Source organism: Porites lutea, chromosome 7, assembly GCF_958299795.1.
Source record: "Porites lutea chromosome 7, jaPorLute2.1, whole genome shotgun sequence".
Taxonomy (NCBI): Eukaryota; Metazoa; Cnidaria; class Anthozoa; order Scleractinia; family Poritidae; genus Porites; species Porites lutea.
The window spans coordinates 18338576-18357448 of NC_133207.1; the positions used below are offsets into that span (position 1 = coordinate 18338576).

An 18873-nucleotide genomic window follows, 5' to 3' on the forward strand; every position below is an offset into this window, starting at 1 on the left:
TAATACTGGTAATTAAGAAAAGAAAAGAAAACTTATTTACAGTAGTTCAATTAAATTCAAAATACATTCAAAATTATTCAAAATATATTCAAAATTAGTTCGTATGAAATATCCTATTAAAAAGTCTCCGCTTAAAACTATCAATATCTTTAGTGTTCCTAATGTCAGGTAGCCCATTCCATTCCTTTGGACCCTGAAAATAAAATGCCCTTTGTCCCATTGATAGTCTACATCGGGGGACCACAAAATTGTTACATCCGCTCATATTATACCTAATATGTTACATTGTTACATCCCCTCATATTATACTAATACGCTACATTGATTGACAAGATTAATATTCAACACTAACAAAATGTGAGAAACGTTCAGTCCTCAGTTGTGGCCATTGGCCTGCTAGCACTCCCTGATCCATCGAGAGAAATGGTCGGACATTTACGCATATCAATGAGCCATTGAGGTGGGCTAATCAGGCATGAATGTGCCAAGAAAGCGGCATAATAATAGGGGAAACGGGCGATTTTGGCGCAGCAGAGTGACTAAAATCGTCATTTTGGTACTTAAAAAGATGAATTCTTTAACATTATAGAGCGGATTCTTTAAGTTAAAGGATTAATCTATCATTCCCGCTAAATTTCAAGTAAAATAAATGAGAATTGGTTGCAGACTTTAAACATTGAAAATCAGGCTTTTCACAGTTATTTTCAGTATGGAAAACTACCCTTGTCCAAGTTAAACATCAAATTTTTTCAAAAATAATCAGAAATCTTCAGATTATAGAGCGGATTATTTAAGACAAAGGCCTTACCTATATCTACCAGTGTGTGTCTAAGTTAGACACACACTGGTAGATATAGGTACCACTCGAATATGACGCGAATATGAAACTTGGACACCGGCTGCTTACGGCTTTCCTGGCTCTGTTAACCAGAGGAACTCGCAAGAAGCACAGGCTTCCTAAAACAAGAACGCATGGTCTTGACCTGATTTCACGTCGTAGTCGTGCAAAAATGGCAAAGAAATGTACAAAAAAGTGTGATGCACGTGCAAAGTTGTTTTGCCCTCTAAACCTTTGTTTGTTTGTTTGCTTTTGACGTTCTGGTTGCTATGCTCGTCAGATCGTACGGTCCCTAATAATACTCGCGTCCCATGCATTTTTGGTCCCAATCCCGGGTTCCAGATATTCTTCGTCGTCATAGGTTTTTTATTCCGTAAATGGAAAGTGTTAGGCTAAATTAATCTTATCATTGCTAATGGCAATGGATAGTTCGACAAAGAAAAACAAACGTCGTTTCAATGATTTAGGCCTTTCTACCATCAACTGGTCTTCTTTTAGGCTCGATTAGGCCGAGTTCAGACGTCGTGCTTCTGCCGTGCCGAACTTAATTGTAATTTGGTTCGACTGCAGCACGGCAGGAGAACAACTTTGATTCAGACGTCGTGCCAGAGTCGAACCAAATTCAGGATTTACTGATGCCTCGTAACAATTCTTCTCCCAATTCCCCGTGGGAACCCAATCTCGCCAAAATACATTAATATAATTTATGAATTTTGTTTAGCGCGGCAGAAGCACGACGTTTGAATCGCTGCCGTGCCAGAGCCGTGTAGCACGGCAGCGCTTGTCGAACTTAATTCAAAAGTTTGATTCAGACGCCGTGCTTCTGTGGTGCTTTTGTCGAACTTAATTCCTGAATTTAGTTCGGCACGGCAGAAGCACGACGTCTGAACTGGGCCTTAATTAGTAGATAACCGCTGCTCGGAAAATGAACCCGCGTCCCCTCCCTGAGGAAGTCTACGTTAGCTAGACAAAGCACAAGTTTTGCAGCTTCAGTTGTGAGTTTGTGGAGTGCAGCTCACTAGTTTCAAAAAAAAGAGAGAGCGGGTGCAGAAAAGCGCAGGGAGGGACGGAAACAGTCCATAAAATCCACTCTACTCTCTTTTGAACACCTTTTATTCAGCTTCTATCATGCAAACTTAAACTTGCAGATACTCATCGAAACAGCAAAGGGTTAGATTACTAGGCCTAACAACAGAAAGTTAAGGTGATTTAACCACATGCACTAAAGTTGGTCAACACTCAATCTAAAGAATCTCAAACTCCTAAACCTAGCCCCCTGAGTTAAGAATCAAAATGCTAAGAATCAGTTGACAAGTCTTCTTTTTACCTCTAGCAATAACATTTTGTTTCACGGCACTAAGTCTTGCTGCAAATGAGACCTTCGTCTGCTGGCAAACTGATAAATCTGGGCGAAAAACCACTCCAAGGTTATATGAATATGAACTTAAATGCATGGCCAGGAACAACACACTGCAGAATATCTAATCAACTTCTTCCATCTTGGATGCATCATCGCCCTCTTCACCTTCCAGTGGGGGCATGTCCTCAGTAGATCCCTCAGCTGCAGCTGCCTCACCACCTGATGAACAAAAAGATTTTTACCATTTTGTCTATCTCTCAAAGACCAAGCTATGGTGGGGTGATTTGTCATTCTAACTTTTGTGTCTCTACACGAAAACCTATATATGACGTTACCATTCACATCAAACCTTTTTGGCAGAACTTTGCATGCTACCAATTTTGTTTCTTGGGATTTAAAAAAAAGAAATTTTTTTCTTAAGTTTCTAAGAGGATTGAAGGGGTTACACCTAATTGCAATAACGTTGTCATAGAAAAAAGCAAAAAGCAAAAAGCAAAAAGCAAAAAGCAGAAAGCCAAATAGGAATTAATTAGCCATGTGATTTACATTTGCGTATTTTAATAATTTAACAATTATTTAAGAAGTCATTCACAATAACAAGAAATAATTCTGTAATTCCGCGCTGTAAGATTCCGCACACAAAACACTGATGTGTGTAACAAAAGGGTCCTGACAAACGAAGCTTGGTTTGTGGCGCGGGAGAGGAACTGGCGGAGGAACGCCTCACCCTCTCCACGATGGAAAGTCCTGCCTACACCCCTGATTTGATGCTTGAAAATTGTGATCTGATGGTGTTGTGCACTGCAAACCATACGCAGACTGGCTTTTCCATTTAGCATTAAACGAGAAGACGCGTCGCGTTCCTGGAATTTACCCCAGGCTATATTTATTGAAAAAAAATGGAGCCATTTTTTCTTTAGTAGTTATCCAATGTACGTTTGTAATTAGAGCACGTTTGAAATCCGCTAGATGAATCAGCCTCGAATTGCATTAGAATGACACCAAGAAACTGATGCAAATGATTTAGCTTTCATATTACGTGATCAATATTCAGCTATAAGCGTGTGTGTTGTGAATGTTGCAAGCAATGATAATTTAATGCTAATTAATTCCTATTTGGCTTTTTGCTTTTTTCTATGACAACCTTATTGCAATTAGGTGTATACAATTTACCAGTTTTATTCTCAGAGGGGTAAGCAAATAGTACTAAGAAAACTGGGACTGGGAAACTTGCATGCAATCAACATTAATTTTTCTGAAGTGTCTGGACATCCCAGTGCTTTGAACTTTAGCTTAAGTCTTATATTTTACAGGCCGTTAACAAAACCCGGATCGGATTGCTCGGATCGGATCGGATTGTGGATCGGATCGGACTCCGGATCGGATCGGATCGGATCGGACTGACAATTCGCCTTAAATTCCCGCCAAAATGGTCACGTGACATCCCCCGGAATGAAGATGGCGGAAAGAGGAGTATGTATACAATCTTCTGTAACTAATTTAGTGTTTCTTTTCTTTTTTTTTATTGTAAAGTGATCTCGTTATTTTCTGAGCCTACTTGAACGGAGGTGACATTTAAGATGTCATTCGCTTATTGACAACAAGTCGTCGCTATCGTACCTTGCTTATCACCGCGATTTTCTTAATCGTCTCCTCTGAAAAGAAGCATTCAATCCAAGCTCAGTGAGAAAGGAGACCAATTCAGAAGAGAGTGGAGATGAAAAGAAAAGCAAAATCATTGCAATGAGAGATACGTACATCTCTGTCCGCCATCTTCGATTCGGGAGACGTCACGTGACCAAGCCTCTTTTTGGAATTGTAATCGTATGAAGTTATGCAACAGAAAATTTCCCAGTGCAGTTCAGTTGAAAATAATTCTTTGCGATGATTTTAAAGCTGATGGTGAATTTTAAGCCTGGTGATACATGAGAAACTATTTTTTTGGTATTAGTGACACAGGCGGCTCGGAAGAAAAAATCCGAGTCGAACCGGTTAGACTCACGTTGTGAGAACTCGGCTTTCTTATTCCGAGCCACCTGTGTCATTGTTAAAGCAGCTTTTGTCAAAATAATTCTTCTGCACCAAAAGCGAAGACACTAGTCCGATCCGTAATCCGATCCGATCCGATCCGGAGTCCGATCCGATCCGATCCGATCCGATCCAAGCAATCCGATCCTGGTTTTGTTAACGGCCTATTTTACAGCCAGCTGTTCTCAACAACTCAGAGAGTTTGGATTTTACCAATTACCATTCCTTGAAAAGATGCTCCCCAAAGTTAATTCTTTTGATAAATATTGGAATACAAACAAGAGTTTAAAAATATAAGACTGCATTTGCACAAAGAAGTCAGTATTCCTTTGGCACGCAGCTCTGAACGTACAAACAGGTTTGAGCTGCCAATCGAAAGTAAGGGAGTAGCAAAACAAATCAACTTACTTTCCATATCATCATCAATGCCAAGCCCCAGGCTGATCATTCGGTAGATACGGCCAGCATGAACTTGTGGGTCATCAAGCGTGAAACCAGAAGACAAAAGAGATGTTTCGTACAACAACATAACAAGATCCTTCACAGACTTGTCATTCTTGTCGGCTTCAACCTTCTGCCTCAGGGTCTCAATGATTGAGTGATCAGGATTCACTTCAAGATGTTTCTTTGCTGCCATGTACCCCAAGGTGCTGTTGTCACGAAGGGCCTGAGCCTTCATGATCCTTTCCATGTTCGCGGTCCATCCAAACTGACTGGTTACAATGCAGCACGGAGAAGACACCAAACGAGCAGACACCACTACCTTCTCTACCTTCTTGTCCAAGATTTCCTTGACTGTCTGCAAAAAAATAACAACCTTTAAGCACAAATATGGCAACACACACAAAACTCTACACTTTTTGCCATCCATACTTATAAAAAAGTCACTTTAATCAGACTGTGATATTTTGGGCAGAAACCTGATGACAACATCTATTATCAGGTGCAAAGTTTTATTACCAGGTTCTAAATCAGACACAAAGCAACCAGTTTTTTCTCAGTAAATGCAGTTCACCTACTCTGCATTAATTTTTAAAAAGTGCCTTATCTGACGTCAGGAAGAACAAAAATCAAGGGACAAAATGATTCATGAAAATCAATGTCCTTTCCAAAAAATTAAGACATCACAAAAATTTTTATTACACTGTAACGTCATACAGGCCATTTCATAATAAAGTATTGCAATTTATTTTCACGTCAGTCTACTGTTATTTCCTTTTCCTGTACCACTAGTTCACACCCGAGGTGAGCATTAATATTATTTATGGCTAAAGATGGTGTAAGTTTCTTTCTCCAATTCGTTTACATCTTCAGGCATGAAGCATGAAATCACATAACAAAGCAGAAATGCTTTAAGGAAACATACATGCAACAAAACAAATTAATTAGCAAAAATACCTTGCAGAGAGGTTCAAACTTGGCTTTCTTTTCTTCCCATTTCTTCTTCTCTTCATCATCCTCTGGGAGTTCAAGCCCTTCCTTTGTTACACTGACAAGTTTCTTACCATCATACTCCTTCAGCTGTTGCACGGCATACTCATCAATAGGCTCGGTCATGTACAGCACCTCAAAACCACGGCTCTTGACTCGTTCCACAAAAGCTGAGTGTGACACCTGATCTTTGGTTTCACCGGTGATGTAGTAGATGTCTTTCTGGTTTTCCTTCATGCGCGTGACATAATCCTTCAGCGACGTCATTTCATCACCTGAAGCTGAGGAGTGATATCTCAGGAGATCGGCCAGTTTTGTGCGGTTCACAGAATCCTCATGAATTCCCAGCTTGATGTTCTTGCCAAACTGTTCGTAAAATTTCTTGTAATTGTCTTTGTCCTCCGTCACTTCATTGAACAGTTCCAAACACTTCTTGACGATATTTTTCCTGATCACCTTTAAGATCTTGTTCTGCTGCAGCATCTCACGAGAAATGTTCAACGGCAGATCTTCAGAATCCACCACACCCTTAACAAAGTTCAGGTACTCTGGAATGAGATCTTCACAATTATCCATAATGAAGACACGCCGCACATACAGCTTGATGTTGTTGCGCTTCTTCTTCTCAAACAGATCAAACGGTGCCCGGCGGGGAAGGAAAAGAAGAGCACGGAACTCCAACTGTCCTTCAACCGAAAAGTGCTTGACAGCCAAATGCTCTTCCCAGTCATTAGTCAAGCTCTTGTAGAATTCTGCATACTCCTCAGATGTGATCTCATCTGTGTTTCGCATCCAAAGTGGCTTGGTCTTATTCAGCTCCTCCATTTCAGTGTATTTTTCCTTGATTTTCTTCTTCTTTTTCTCTTCTTTTTTCTCCTCTTCCTCCTCATCAACATCTTCAATTTTGGGCTTTTCCTTGTCTTCCTCCTCCTCCTCCTCTTTCTTCTTGTCCTCCTCTTCCTCGTCCTCATCATCGCTAACTTCCTTGTCTCGCTCCTTTTGCACCTAGATAACCACGACACATTAACTTAATTAGGTTTTGTTGAAAGAGAACTTGAAACCAATGACGCTCTAACTGAAGGGTTAATTTGCCCTTGGGGTAATTTTTTAGTAATTCAGGTTATGAATGGTAAGAAGAAATCAAATGCCTCAGCTAAAGTAAGAACAGAGAGCTAAGCAAAATCAAATTTCTGTGAATTTATTCCAAAGTCCAAAATTTAGATGCAAGATAAATGTATGCGATTCAACTTGAACATATCAGTGCATTCTTTTCTAAATTTACTCCCATGCTGGTCAAGATTAAATTGTCCAAATTTTGGTTTGGAAAGGCCCTCAAAGTAAATTGCTAATGTGAAATTGCATCCTTCTACGCTGTTAAATACTTACCATGAGGGAAATGGGATAGCCAATGAACTGGCTGTGTTTCTTCACAATCTCTTTAATCCGTTTTTCTTCCAAATACTCCTGTTGGTCTTCTTTGAGGTGCAGAACAACTCTTGTTCCACGAGGAAGAACTTCCTCAGCCAGCCTACGAACAGTGAAGGAACCTCCTGCAGCAGATTGCCAGAGGTATTGCTCATCGTCATTGTGCTTGGTGTAAACTTCAACCTTGTCCGCCACCAGGTAGGCTGAGTAGAAACCCACACCGAACTGACCAATCATGGATATGTCAGCTCCAGCCTGAGGAAAAAAAGGCTTTAATCAGCATTTCACTGAAAGGATAAAAGTCTGCATTGGAGGTAAAAGGATCATCAGGGCAAACCTTAACCTGGTTTCTATGGCATGATTAGGACAACTTCTAATCCTCTGAAAGTTCAAGCCCTTCCGGAAGAACTCATGCTATGGATTCAAAAAACACTAACCACAGGACCACTGTTGTGTATCTTATTTTGCACCATTTTGGACACTGATTTGCTGCTTCTGGTACTGGATTTGCAGACACGTGGTTTCAGATACCTCAGCCATTGTTTCTTCTCCCTTTATAATCAACGAGTTTGAAAAAAAGTTTTTTCAAGTTCTTATATTCCCTTCTGCCTGTGGTTTTTTGGGCAATTTATTGGTCTTTGTTAGTTTTAAAAACAGTTTAACAGTTATTATCAAGTTTTATGGAAGTTTTCATTTAAGCTTACATATCATTTTTTTCCCATCAGCAAATTACACTACTCATGGAGCTGATGAAGACTAAACCAGCAAAAATAAATTCTTACTGCTAGCAGCTGGTAACCTGAAAGGAGATACCCTCCTTTTTAAATCATACTCCTTTCACATTTGGGGCATGTTACTTGATGTTGTACAGTACAGAAGAGTAGTTTCTTTCTTATTATACCTGTAGTGCCTCCATAAATGCCTTTGTTCCACTCTTAGCAATAGTACCCAAGTTGTTAACAAGGTCAGCCTTGGTCATACCAATTCCAGTGTCCACGATGGTCAGGGTGTTATCATCTTTGTTAGGAATCAGTTCAATTTTCAAATCCTTACAGCTATCAAGCTTAGTTGGGTCAGTCAAACTCTCATAACGAATTTTGTCAAGAGCCTAAAAATACATACAATACAGAATCAGATGAAACATTTCCTTGATGTACATTGAAATTTAAAGTAAGCAATCTGAGAGTACACCAGAAAAATCTAGAAATTTCCTGAAACTAATTTACCGACCACGTGACTCGTTGACCGACGCCATGTGCTCGCCACCCTTTAAAGGTCTTTCACTTTCACTATTGTGGTACAAACGGGGAAGAATTTAATGGTTATCGATTTTGTTGAACTCCCAGTTGCTAAAATATGAAGGAATGGCATTTACTTAATTATTTTTACTTCTGTAAAGATCAAAAAATAGGCTGCATAGAGTATCTGATCACTTCCGCCGAACATTTGCACATGTACTTCATTCAAGGCGTGGACCTCAAAACTTTTTCTTTGATAATTTATAGCTTCCACGAAATAAGAAATCCCGTGAACTTGCAGTATTTCAACTCTGAGATTAAACCTACGTTTCCAAAACAAACGAGAGCCGAAGTTTGTCAAGCTGGGAACCTACGCCACAGAGGAGACGAGTTTTTCAAACAACCTCACAACACGCGCTTGGCGAAACAAATACAGAATGTGTGTATATAAAAAGGAAATATTCATGGCAAATTAAGCAAGGACAACTTACATCCGAAGAGTTGGAGATAATTTCTCGTAGGAAGATTTCCTTGTTGGAGTAAAATGTATTGATGATCAAACTCATCAACTGAGCGATCTCTGCTTGAAAAGCGAAGGTTTCCGTTTCAGACTCCTCTTCCATGTTTTGAACTTCTTCGATGTCAGGCATTTTGGCGAAAAAGGTTGAAATTTACGCTTTATCCAGCGAGGGAAAGTCGCAAAACTTCACTGCCGCTTGGCTGATGTGAAAAATTTGGCAATGTAACCACGTGTTGGTTGCGTCGCTTTATATGTGCCAATCCATGGAACTTTCTAGAACATTCTAGAAAATTACGAAAGTCGCGCAATCTGATTGGATGGGGGAACAATTGCTTAGCTTGTGATTGGCTAAAACTTATTTTTCGTTGCCGCCAGTTTCCAAATCGGCAAATGACGCAATAGTCTCGATCATGCTCACTAAGCACTTTCTGAGCTTGCGTGGCATTTCGAGAACAAACTAGAACTGACGAGAATTTTCTAGATATTTCTAGAACAAGAAGTCTGCATTATACAATTCTGACTCGTACATTTAACTCTGGATTTCCGTTTCAAAGGAAAAAATTTGGCCAGCAGAGGTCTGATGCTGCAAGAGAAATGCTGGCTATGAAAGCAAAGAGTTTATCCGGGTTATGTGCTCCTGGTTTATCATGTTATCCTTGTGTTTTGGCATCCCAGCAAACCCAGCAGAAAATATAATTCTTATAATGTCTTGAAACAATGAAACTTTATCTGTCAAAAGGAGACGGAATATTCTGTTTTCAGGTCACATTCTATTTGGTCTGAAATGTCATACGTCCACCCTGACATTTCAGACGAAGACGCACTCCGCTTGAGTCTACAAAGGCACGAGGCATGGTCATTAGGTATGGGGGAAGGGAATAAGAACTCTATTCTTTTCCGAAGTTGGTGCCACCACCCGGGTGCCACCAGAAGTGACGGCTGGCACAAATTGCAACTGAGTCGTTTGGGAAAGACATAACCACAGCTGTCACAGCTGCACTTCGTTATATTTTTTGATAGAAGTCTTAGATTTGGCCATGCTGACGGATACAATGGCCGCTATGTAAGGGACGGACCATCAGAAAACTTATTGGGGGCGGGGAGAAGTACAAAAAAATATTTGCGAGGGAAAATCAAATGAAAAAAATTCATGCACGCCAATTAACCCTAAAAAATATTCATGCTATGCCCTAAAAAAAATTCATGCAAGGAATTTAATTACGAAAAAATGACTCCTGCGGCTCGAAATTTCCCCACCCCTCCCCCCCCCAATAACTTTTCTAATGGTCTGTCCCTAAGTGCCACAAATGCACGCGTAGAGGTATTAATTTAGGAGACCGGATATGAAATCAGTGGCGTTTTTCTATATTTCCGGTTTGAAATTTAATTTCGGATCGATTCGGAAATTCCTTGGGTTGCACACTAGACCCAACCCACCTGCCGCGCGTTTGGCTATTGTTCTTAACTTGTTAGCAGGATACGTGCAGAAGAGAGGCATAGAGAACAACAATTTTGTCAAATGGAAAGAAACATTTCGGAGCTACCGACTGTAGACTACTAGCGGTCTCTCTCAAGTTTTCTTAGTCTGTATAGCGACACGCGCGAGACACGCAAATGACCACGCGCGTGACTGAAGGCGCGAGACGGAAGAGCTGCCTTCCTCGTTTATCGTATACGAACGCGTGCACTCCCTTCACTAAATCTGAAGAAAAAGAGAGACTGCTCGTAGTCTATACCCACCGATGACCGGACTGGCCAAATTGGACCACCTTCAAAGGAGGTCCCGAATATTCCGATCGGACCGAACCGACATCGCCGCTTCCACTGATTTTGGGATCTGAACTTGCCTGGAACAATGCGTCTGGGACCAAGCTCTTTAGTAATAAGAACTTTGGGGAACCAGTGGATACATTGTTAAGAGAATAAAAAAAAGTCGTGTGATAAAATGAAATGTTTATTTTCCCTTAAAATACGGGCAGCCCAACCTCAGTATACTTGTGGTCATTGCCAATATTCAAATGGCCGTGAACATACCCCCCCGGGGGGGTACTCCCCTGTATAAGCTATATAGGTATGTGCCACCCCATCCGGTAGTTGTGCACCGTTTTGGTCTGAAAACGGGTTTAAACTTTGCCCATTTTGGGTCTGGAATCGGGTACGTTTTTCGAGGGAACTTTGGGAGTCATGACATATTAATCGTTTCAATTTCAAATGAGAAATATGCGACTTCGACAACAACAACAACAACATCTTTTATTTAAACACGGTGGGTTTTAAAGTAATATAGCTTATGGGGCCGTGTAAAAAATGTTAATAAAATAAAATAATAAAAATTATTAAAATTAAATGTAGTCAATAAATGTTGGAATATGTACAATAAAAGATACGAAGCGGATGGTTCTAAAAGATTCCAAACAATGGATCCTCTATAAGAAATAGAGTTTTTCATATAATACGTTTCAAAACGTTGTACGCTAACACGATGTTGATGACGGAGGTCATACTTAGACTCTTTCCTTTGGATTATATGTTCCAACAAGAGACTATAAAGGGGACAGAGAGGGCATCCCCCATATACACCCTATTCCATAGGTAATTCGTCTCGAGTTATTTTTAACACCACAGATCTCAAGGGGGATTAGACAACAGCCAATCACATAGCGCGAATGTGTTCCGCGTGGATGACCCACGCTGAGAGCCACGCGTCCTTCACGAAATGACGCAGAACAAAATGGGGGAAGACGCGGAGAGCGATTTTGCTATTCCTTTTGTCGACGAAAACGACTACAGCGAGATTTCTGCGAAAGCTGTGTCAGCGAAACCGAAATTAAAAAAGAATCGCCCTTCCTCTCTTGTATAGAGCTAACAGTAGAGCAGGGAAGTCCTTAACACACTGAATATTCTCTCAGGATCATTTATAATTTACAGTTTGAAGAGAGCAATTTCTGGTTTGATGTTTATTTTTTTCAGTCTTTATAGCGATTATTCCTACCCACCTACTTTGTCAACTGTAGGCGAACCCTCCTAAAGCTGAATTTCAAGGGACCATATTCAAGCTCAGAAAGAGAAATAAAATTTCGTCGTTGCTTATTTACGTTCTCCATAAAACGCGAAATTAGGCATTTTCACGTCGTAGTCGTGCAAAAACGGGAAAGAAATGAACAAAAAAGTGTGTTACACGTGCGAAGTTGTTTTTTTGCTAATTAAACCTATTGTTTTTTTGATGTTGTAGTTGTCGTCCGCGTCGTTGGATCTTAAACTCCCTAAATTGTACAAACGACCGGTTTCAATAGACCGGCGAAATTTCTCATTTTATTAAAGCACTGAGGTTACGACAACTTCGAGTTAAACTGATTTCACGGGTTGTCAAAGAGTCCAGCGATTCCTTTTTCCCAGGTGAGCGCCGACTTATTTCGCTTCAATATTCAGGAATGCTCTCGATCTTTTTACGCTTTTATTGCCTCTTGCCCGACATGTTTTGCACGGCGTTTGGTCATGCGAAACCTCCACGAAACATCCACGCCTCGCGCGAGGTAACTTTATCCCGATTCTAAAAATAACTCGAGACGAATTACCTATGGAATAGGGTGTATATGGGGGATGGCCTCTCTGTCCCTTTTATAGTCTCTTGGTTCAAAGAATGATGGAGTTATGCGGTTGTATATATTATAAATTAAGGTGGCTTTTTTGACCCTATAAGTGTCGAATAAAGAGTCCCAGTTAGCTGTCTTTCTTACATCCTCAGAAGGCATGTCGCGCAGGAGGTTATATATAACTCTAGCAGCCCTACATTGTATGGATTCCAAAGAATTAAATTTATTTTTATTTGTACAACATCCCCAAATTGGTAACGCATATATATAACCGAGGGTAAAATGACTTTAAAATATACTTCAAAAATCGAATTCCTGGGTAAAAAGCGGCTGCGTTTGATTAGATTGAGCTTGTTAACGAACCATCTCTTGAGCTCTGATATGCGTTTTGTCCACGTAAGCTTGTTGTCAATGGTTACACCTAACAGCTTAGAACTTGAGGACCATTTTATGAGATGCTGGTTAATTTTTAAACTGCCTAAGGGACCGATAAAATTATTTCTTTTAAGGATCATTCACTCGCACTTTTTGGGGTCTGGTACCAGGGAGTTATGTTTGCACCAGAGGGCGAGTTCTTCTAGAGCTTTGTTCAGCGTTGTTGTGACCTGGTCTACGGATTCACCAACACAGTACATGGTAGTATCATCAGCATACAGGAACGTCATTGCAGTGTTAACTGCTTTCGGTAGATCGCTTGTGTACAAGGCGAAGGGTATGGGCCCGAGTACGGAGCCCTGTGGTATATAATGTGGTATACCGTGTGCAACTTTGGTATTCTCAGAGGGTACGCCATTAATTACAGTATACTGTTCCCGTTCAGACAGATAATCTCTTAGCCATGCCAGTAAGTTTCCCGCCAGTTGTGCTCTAGCTTGTGAAGAAGAATTGAGTGTGAAACGCAATTAATCGAACGCCTTCTGGAAGTCTATGAATACGGCGCCCACAACTAATTTGTTATCGATTGCTCGTCGCCAAGTTTCAGTCAGGTGGATGAGTAATAGCTCTGTCGATGTTCCTTTTCGGTAGGTCCATTGGTTGTCAGTGACGAGCGCTTCGTTTTCCGAGAATTTTTTTGTTTGCCGGCTCTAATCTAAGTAATGATATCAGAATTTCTGCCTAAAGGCCGGGTCTGAAGAGTAACGGGCATGGATCTTATAGGTCTGGTCTGAAAGCACACTTTTTGGTCTGAAAAAGGGTCAGGATATGGAGAACCGGGCAGCACACACCCCCTCCAAGAATTCCCAGGAGTACCCCCACTCTCCACTCCCCCCCGGGGGGGCATAAACAGACGGATCTTCAATTAGAAGGTGATAAACACTTGCTTGATTTTCAATGCCGGATTTAACACTTAAACTTATTTACTTGGTTTGTTCTTGCTTGCTGTGTGGTTATTGAGCAATTTCCTTGTGAAAACCTGGGGGTATATAGACTGCAAAACAGTCGTCTTTTTTTTCTCAAAATTGCCGTGTAGCGTAGCTTAAGAGTCTCAACCACAAACACAAGAACGTAGGATCTATAAAGACCTGATCAGCAAACATAAGAAGTTGACAAATTAAATTCTGCAAACAGAATACTGCAGAAAATTAACACGTGTATCCTGGAGTGCAAGAGTACAATGGTCCAATTGTCAATTGGTATAATGGCGTGATTCTGTGGGTGTCGCGAAAATTAGTAAGAATAACGTACCTACTATGCGAGCGCCTAAATCAGAGGGTGCTGCTGCAGGTTATTTTCCAACAGCGCTTCTCTCTCTGTCTGTAACGCCATATTGATGAGCTACAATAAAAGCGAAACAGCTGTCTATGCCTACAATCCCGCGCTGTTTTTCATGAGTTCTTTCGGTGTCGTGTTGATATAGTGCAAAGTTAATTTTCACGTAGTACGATCAGCAGTGCAGTATTCTGTCTTATTAAAGAGTCTCACACGATAAAACATGTGTCATGACTTAATAATAATAAGTCTGCGCTTCGCAGGCTAGCGTTATGCGGACGAACTGGATAATACGGACGCTATAGCATGTCCCCTTGGTGTCCGTATTTACCGGTTTCCACGTGCACTGTACCATGTTCAGGACATGTAAACCATATTCTCTAAAATTGATAATCCCTAGGATTCCCCGGGGAGTATTGCCATATATGTCCGATATCAGTACGTGCCGCTGTGAAGGGTATAGCCTCCCACGCAGACGTTCCTGCCCCACGAACGTTCGTTCAAATTGGTTTTAGTTTTGGCTGGACTGTGCTAGTGACCTAAGAAGTTTCTCGAAAACAGCAACTCTAGGATAGGGGGGATTTTGGGGGGCTTAGTCTAGTAAAGGGTGGCAAAATTCACTTGAACTAGCTCTGGTATAGGCTAAGGGTTTCAGGGTCCCAGCGGCACAGTACATCTCCACCCAAAAATTCCTAAAGTACGGTACTTTCCCCCGGGCTAAGATCATTACTTGTTGTTGTTACTATAATCGATTGTTATCGAGTTTTACCGAATTGTTAGCAATCGCGATAAGTTTTTTTTCTGATGTCAATGGATAACAATCGGTGGCAGGAGCGGGGCTCCTGTCGGTGGATGATATCGACTATATATCGATTGATTTCCGTATCGATTTCCATCGATTGACTACACCTGGATACAGTGTAAATCGAGGTGAGCACATTCAGCAATTATTTTATATCCTCTTTTAAGGGAGGGCCGTAGCATGCGGAGGGGCCGGGGGAGCCCGTGCTCCCCAAGTTTTTTGCCCCAAAAAGTCAAAACATGCACGTATAAAAGTTGTAAATAAAAATTCATCCCCCAGACCATTGAATCAATGATGTCTCTGCAGCTAGGTGAAACACTTCCTGGTTTTAAAATACAGAGACCAGTTCAATGGGTCCTCCGGACTCAACTTGAACCCTCTGCTTTTTAAATAACAAAAAAACCTCCGATTTTTAAATACAATCAGTTTCCTTGTGCCCCCTCGTTTCTAAAAGCTCGCTACGGCCCCGAAAGGTAAGGCATGGGCCGTACGTGGACATGCAACCAAGCGGTGTCCTACTATACTGTTTACACTGTACTGTGTTTTAACAACAGCCATGGCTCTTGGTTTTAATTGTATGTTCGACACCAAAGATTATGTGTCTTTCACTAATACGGCACTTGCACATCTCCCATAATGCACCTTATTTGTCCCCCAAAATTTTGCTTAGTAAGCATTGTTTTCAGTTTCTCTCGGGATGGCTGTAATACCCAGGAGAAATGAAAAACAAAGGTTATGCAAAATTGGGGGGGGGGGGGGGGGAATAAGGTGCATTATGGGAGTTGTGCAAGTGGCATATTGCGGGCGAGCCTTGTGCGAGCCAGCACACTACTCTACAATAGCGGGAAAAAGCCAAAATTTGTCGGATGTAATATCAGAAGCACGCGCAGTCGATTGGTTTTCTTGTTATCCGAGGCATTCACCCCTGTGCGATGACATCACGTAAAAGGCGCGTGGACGAGATGACGGGAGATTTAATTTGAGTAAACTTCCAGAGTGCAAGCAGATTACTAGCCTACATAGCATGGCGGTTTTGGTTGGGGCGCGCAAAGTAATAAAGCCGGGCGAGGCCAGAGAAACCGCGAGCTAGCAGATCACAAAGGAGGTGGGCGTTTAGTAATTGCTTTTTTTATTTTCTAGATGTCTTTATTTGCTTGTGCAAGTATTCATCAAGGTCTCGATCCAGAGCGTTCTAGTGATGAAGATTTATGTGTTTGGCTGCTCTATTTGTAGTCTGCTACACAGCCTTTTTTAGTGTCGTCACGCAACGCTAACGGCTGTGTAGCAGACTACTCTATTTGCTGATTCGCGAATAAAGGGAGGATCGACGATATCGATCAAATCCTCCTTCATGAAGATAGTCTTTTTTTTCTCTGTGCATTCAGCAAGATATAATATGTAAATAGTTTTTTGAGTTTATATTGTAACTTAGGATATGTGATTTTATCTTAAGAAATAAAGATTATTATTATTATTATTATTATTATTATTATTATTATTACTATTATTATTATTATTATTATTAAAAGTGATGTGCCAGGCAAAAATTCTTCTGTTGGGAGTATAAAAATGCCCACTCTAGCTAATGCTGGTCTCGGGAGAAAAGAGCGGAGGAAAGGTGCGAAGCAAACCAGCCATGCGTCTAAAGGGACTTAGGTACCACATGCCATTAAAGTAAAGTGTTCTTCGCCCGTTGAGCGTTAAATTTGATCGTTGTACATATGTCAAAATCTCTGCCCGTTTAGGTAAATAATTCAGCTGATAATTTGACCATGAGTCACATTCGTCCGTTGAGGCGAAAGGAAAGCTTGGAACCATATGGATCAATGCAATATGTGTATCCCACTTTTTTGAACTGCGTACAGCCGTCGAAAGGATTAAAGGAGGAAAGGAAAAAGGGAGGGGGATTGGGGAGAGAGGGTTTTGTCCCTCTCCCCGTCTCCGTCACCCTCCCTTCTTTTCCCCCTTTTTTTTTCGTGAGATCGTTTAGATAGACCGCATCTTACCGTCACGGATATCTTGATTTTCAAATGTACCGAGGGGGCGGGCGTCGGGGATTATAGCTGTTGGGGGGGGGGGGGGGGGCGGGCGAGCTCCCAAACCGCCCCCGCCCCCTAAGTAGTTTTGACACTCATGCAAGATGGAAGCCCGTAACACATAGCGCTCGATCTCGACGATCTTACGGAAAAATATAGGACTGTGAACGGTCTACTGTGAAATCTGCAGAATCGGTTGATTGTCGCGTTTGGCAACCGCCTGCTACGCATGCAACGGTCAGGTCTAATTTTTTAAAAACCTTTAGGTCAAAACAAATTAACTGCTGAAACTTCTCGAGCACCGCATTAAACCTGTTAATTTCCATGCGTCGACATCTTCGCTCCTCCATTCGTGAATCGGCAACCATTGTTTACATAGTAGAGCATCCAGACGAACAAAAATATCTTTTCTTCTTCGGGTTCATCACTTCACCGTTCATTACCTCGATGAAATTATCTCCATAGACAAATAGAGACAACTAAAAAATATAAACAAGCAATTACTTTGAAAAACTCACCAGGCCTCGTTTATCATCTGCCTGCACCCTGGAATTACTCGAAGGGCTTTCCCCTTTTATACATCACAAATGCACGAAAAAAACATATCTTTCTTTTAACAAGGCTTACCCACACTTATTCCCAGGAGTCATTTTGATTTTCTTCACTTTATCTATTTTCAAACTGTATTCTCCGTATTTTCTTCCGGCTCTGACGCATGCATTTACTTTCAAATTGAAACTCCTAGTTTTTTAATGTATGTGTATTTAGCCCTTTCAATTTAGCCCGTACCCCGGTGGGGGTACTCGACCAATATTTGGGTATGGGTGAGCCGCTGAGGGTTTGAAACCCTCACCCTGTTTAGGACAAAAAATTCCTAAAATACATACCCTGTTTAGGAAGACATCCTCAATTCTAGTACCCTGTTTAGGACAACTCCCTCAATGTTATTATTAGAAAAGACGCCCACAAGTCATGCACACTGTTTAGGACAGACTTGCGCGAACTTATATACCCTGTTTAGGAAAGAGGGGACGAAAACCTTACCCTGTTCGGCGGCACATCCCCGTATAGGCCATATAAGGGAGTATCCCCCCCCTCCCGCCCCGCGGGGGACCGTACCTGGGTACTGTTGTGATCTGAAATGGGGTAAGGTTTGATCTGGGATTGGGTATGGACTTGAGGAGTTATGATGTTAAAGTCCTTCTAAAATCTAGTGTTTACAGCCAGATATCAAACACCTGGAAGCCAGTTGGAAAAGTGTATCATCGTTTCCCTAGTCCCTGTACGGCGTTTTCCCAGGCCATTCAATTCGTCGCTCCGACCGCGTGACCCACATCGCATTGGCCGCGCGCGCGGAATAATGAGGCCTGCGGACTAGACAATATCATAGTGTGCATGTTGCAACCGTCAGGTCTGAAATAGCATAGGATGACTTGCATATTTTGGTCTGCAGTCACGTGACCTGCTTGATGCAAAAATTATGGAATACAACTTAAACAGCCTGGATACCAGAAAAGCAAATAGCATACGAAAATTAGCCATAAAGCCAATTTTGAGGTGATGATACAAAAGACTAAGATTTTACTTGTGTTGGAATGTCTTCAAAATCGATCCAGCGACTTTTTCCATTGATAAATAAAGCTTTTCCTCACAAACTGACAGACCCATTTTTTGTTTTACACTCTTTCAATCTCTGGACTTTAGGATTGCATCCCATAATTTGGCACGAGGCAGGTCACGTGACCCCAAGATGCGAAGCATGCAGCACACCCCTACCCCTTCCCAAATTTGGACATGTTATATTTTATTTGACGTCTTAATGTGGGAAATCGCGAAAAATTAATTTGATCAGTTTATTATAATTTATTTCTTGCGAGTTCTACGTCTAGCTT

General features: G+C 41.3%; 1 protein-coding gene across 1 annotated transcript; it reads right to left on the minus strand.

Annotated features, from left to right (window-relative positions):
• Positions 1-1937: 1937 nt before the first annotated feature.
• On the minus strand, positions 1938-9074 carry LOC140944148 (heat shock protein HSP 90-alpha-like). Its single transcript, XM_073393274.1, has 6 exons — positions 8812-9074; positions 7984-8190; positions 7044-7337; positions 5625-6662; positions 4635-5025; positions 1938-2417 (listed from the first exon to the last, which is right to left on the minus strand). Exons 1-6 carry the CDS (start codon positions 8968-8970, stop codon positions 2320-2322), a joined length of 2187 nt encoding a protein of 728 aa, XP_073249375.1. The 5' UTR covers positions 8971-9074; the 3' UTR covers positions 1938-2319.
• Positions 9075-18873: the final 9799 nt, after the last annotated feature.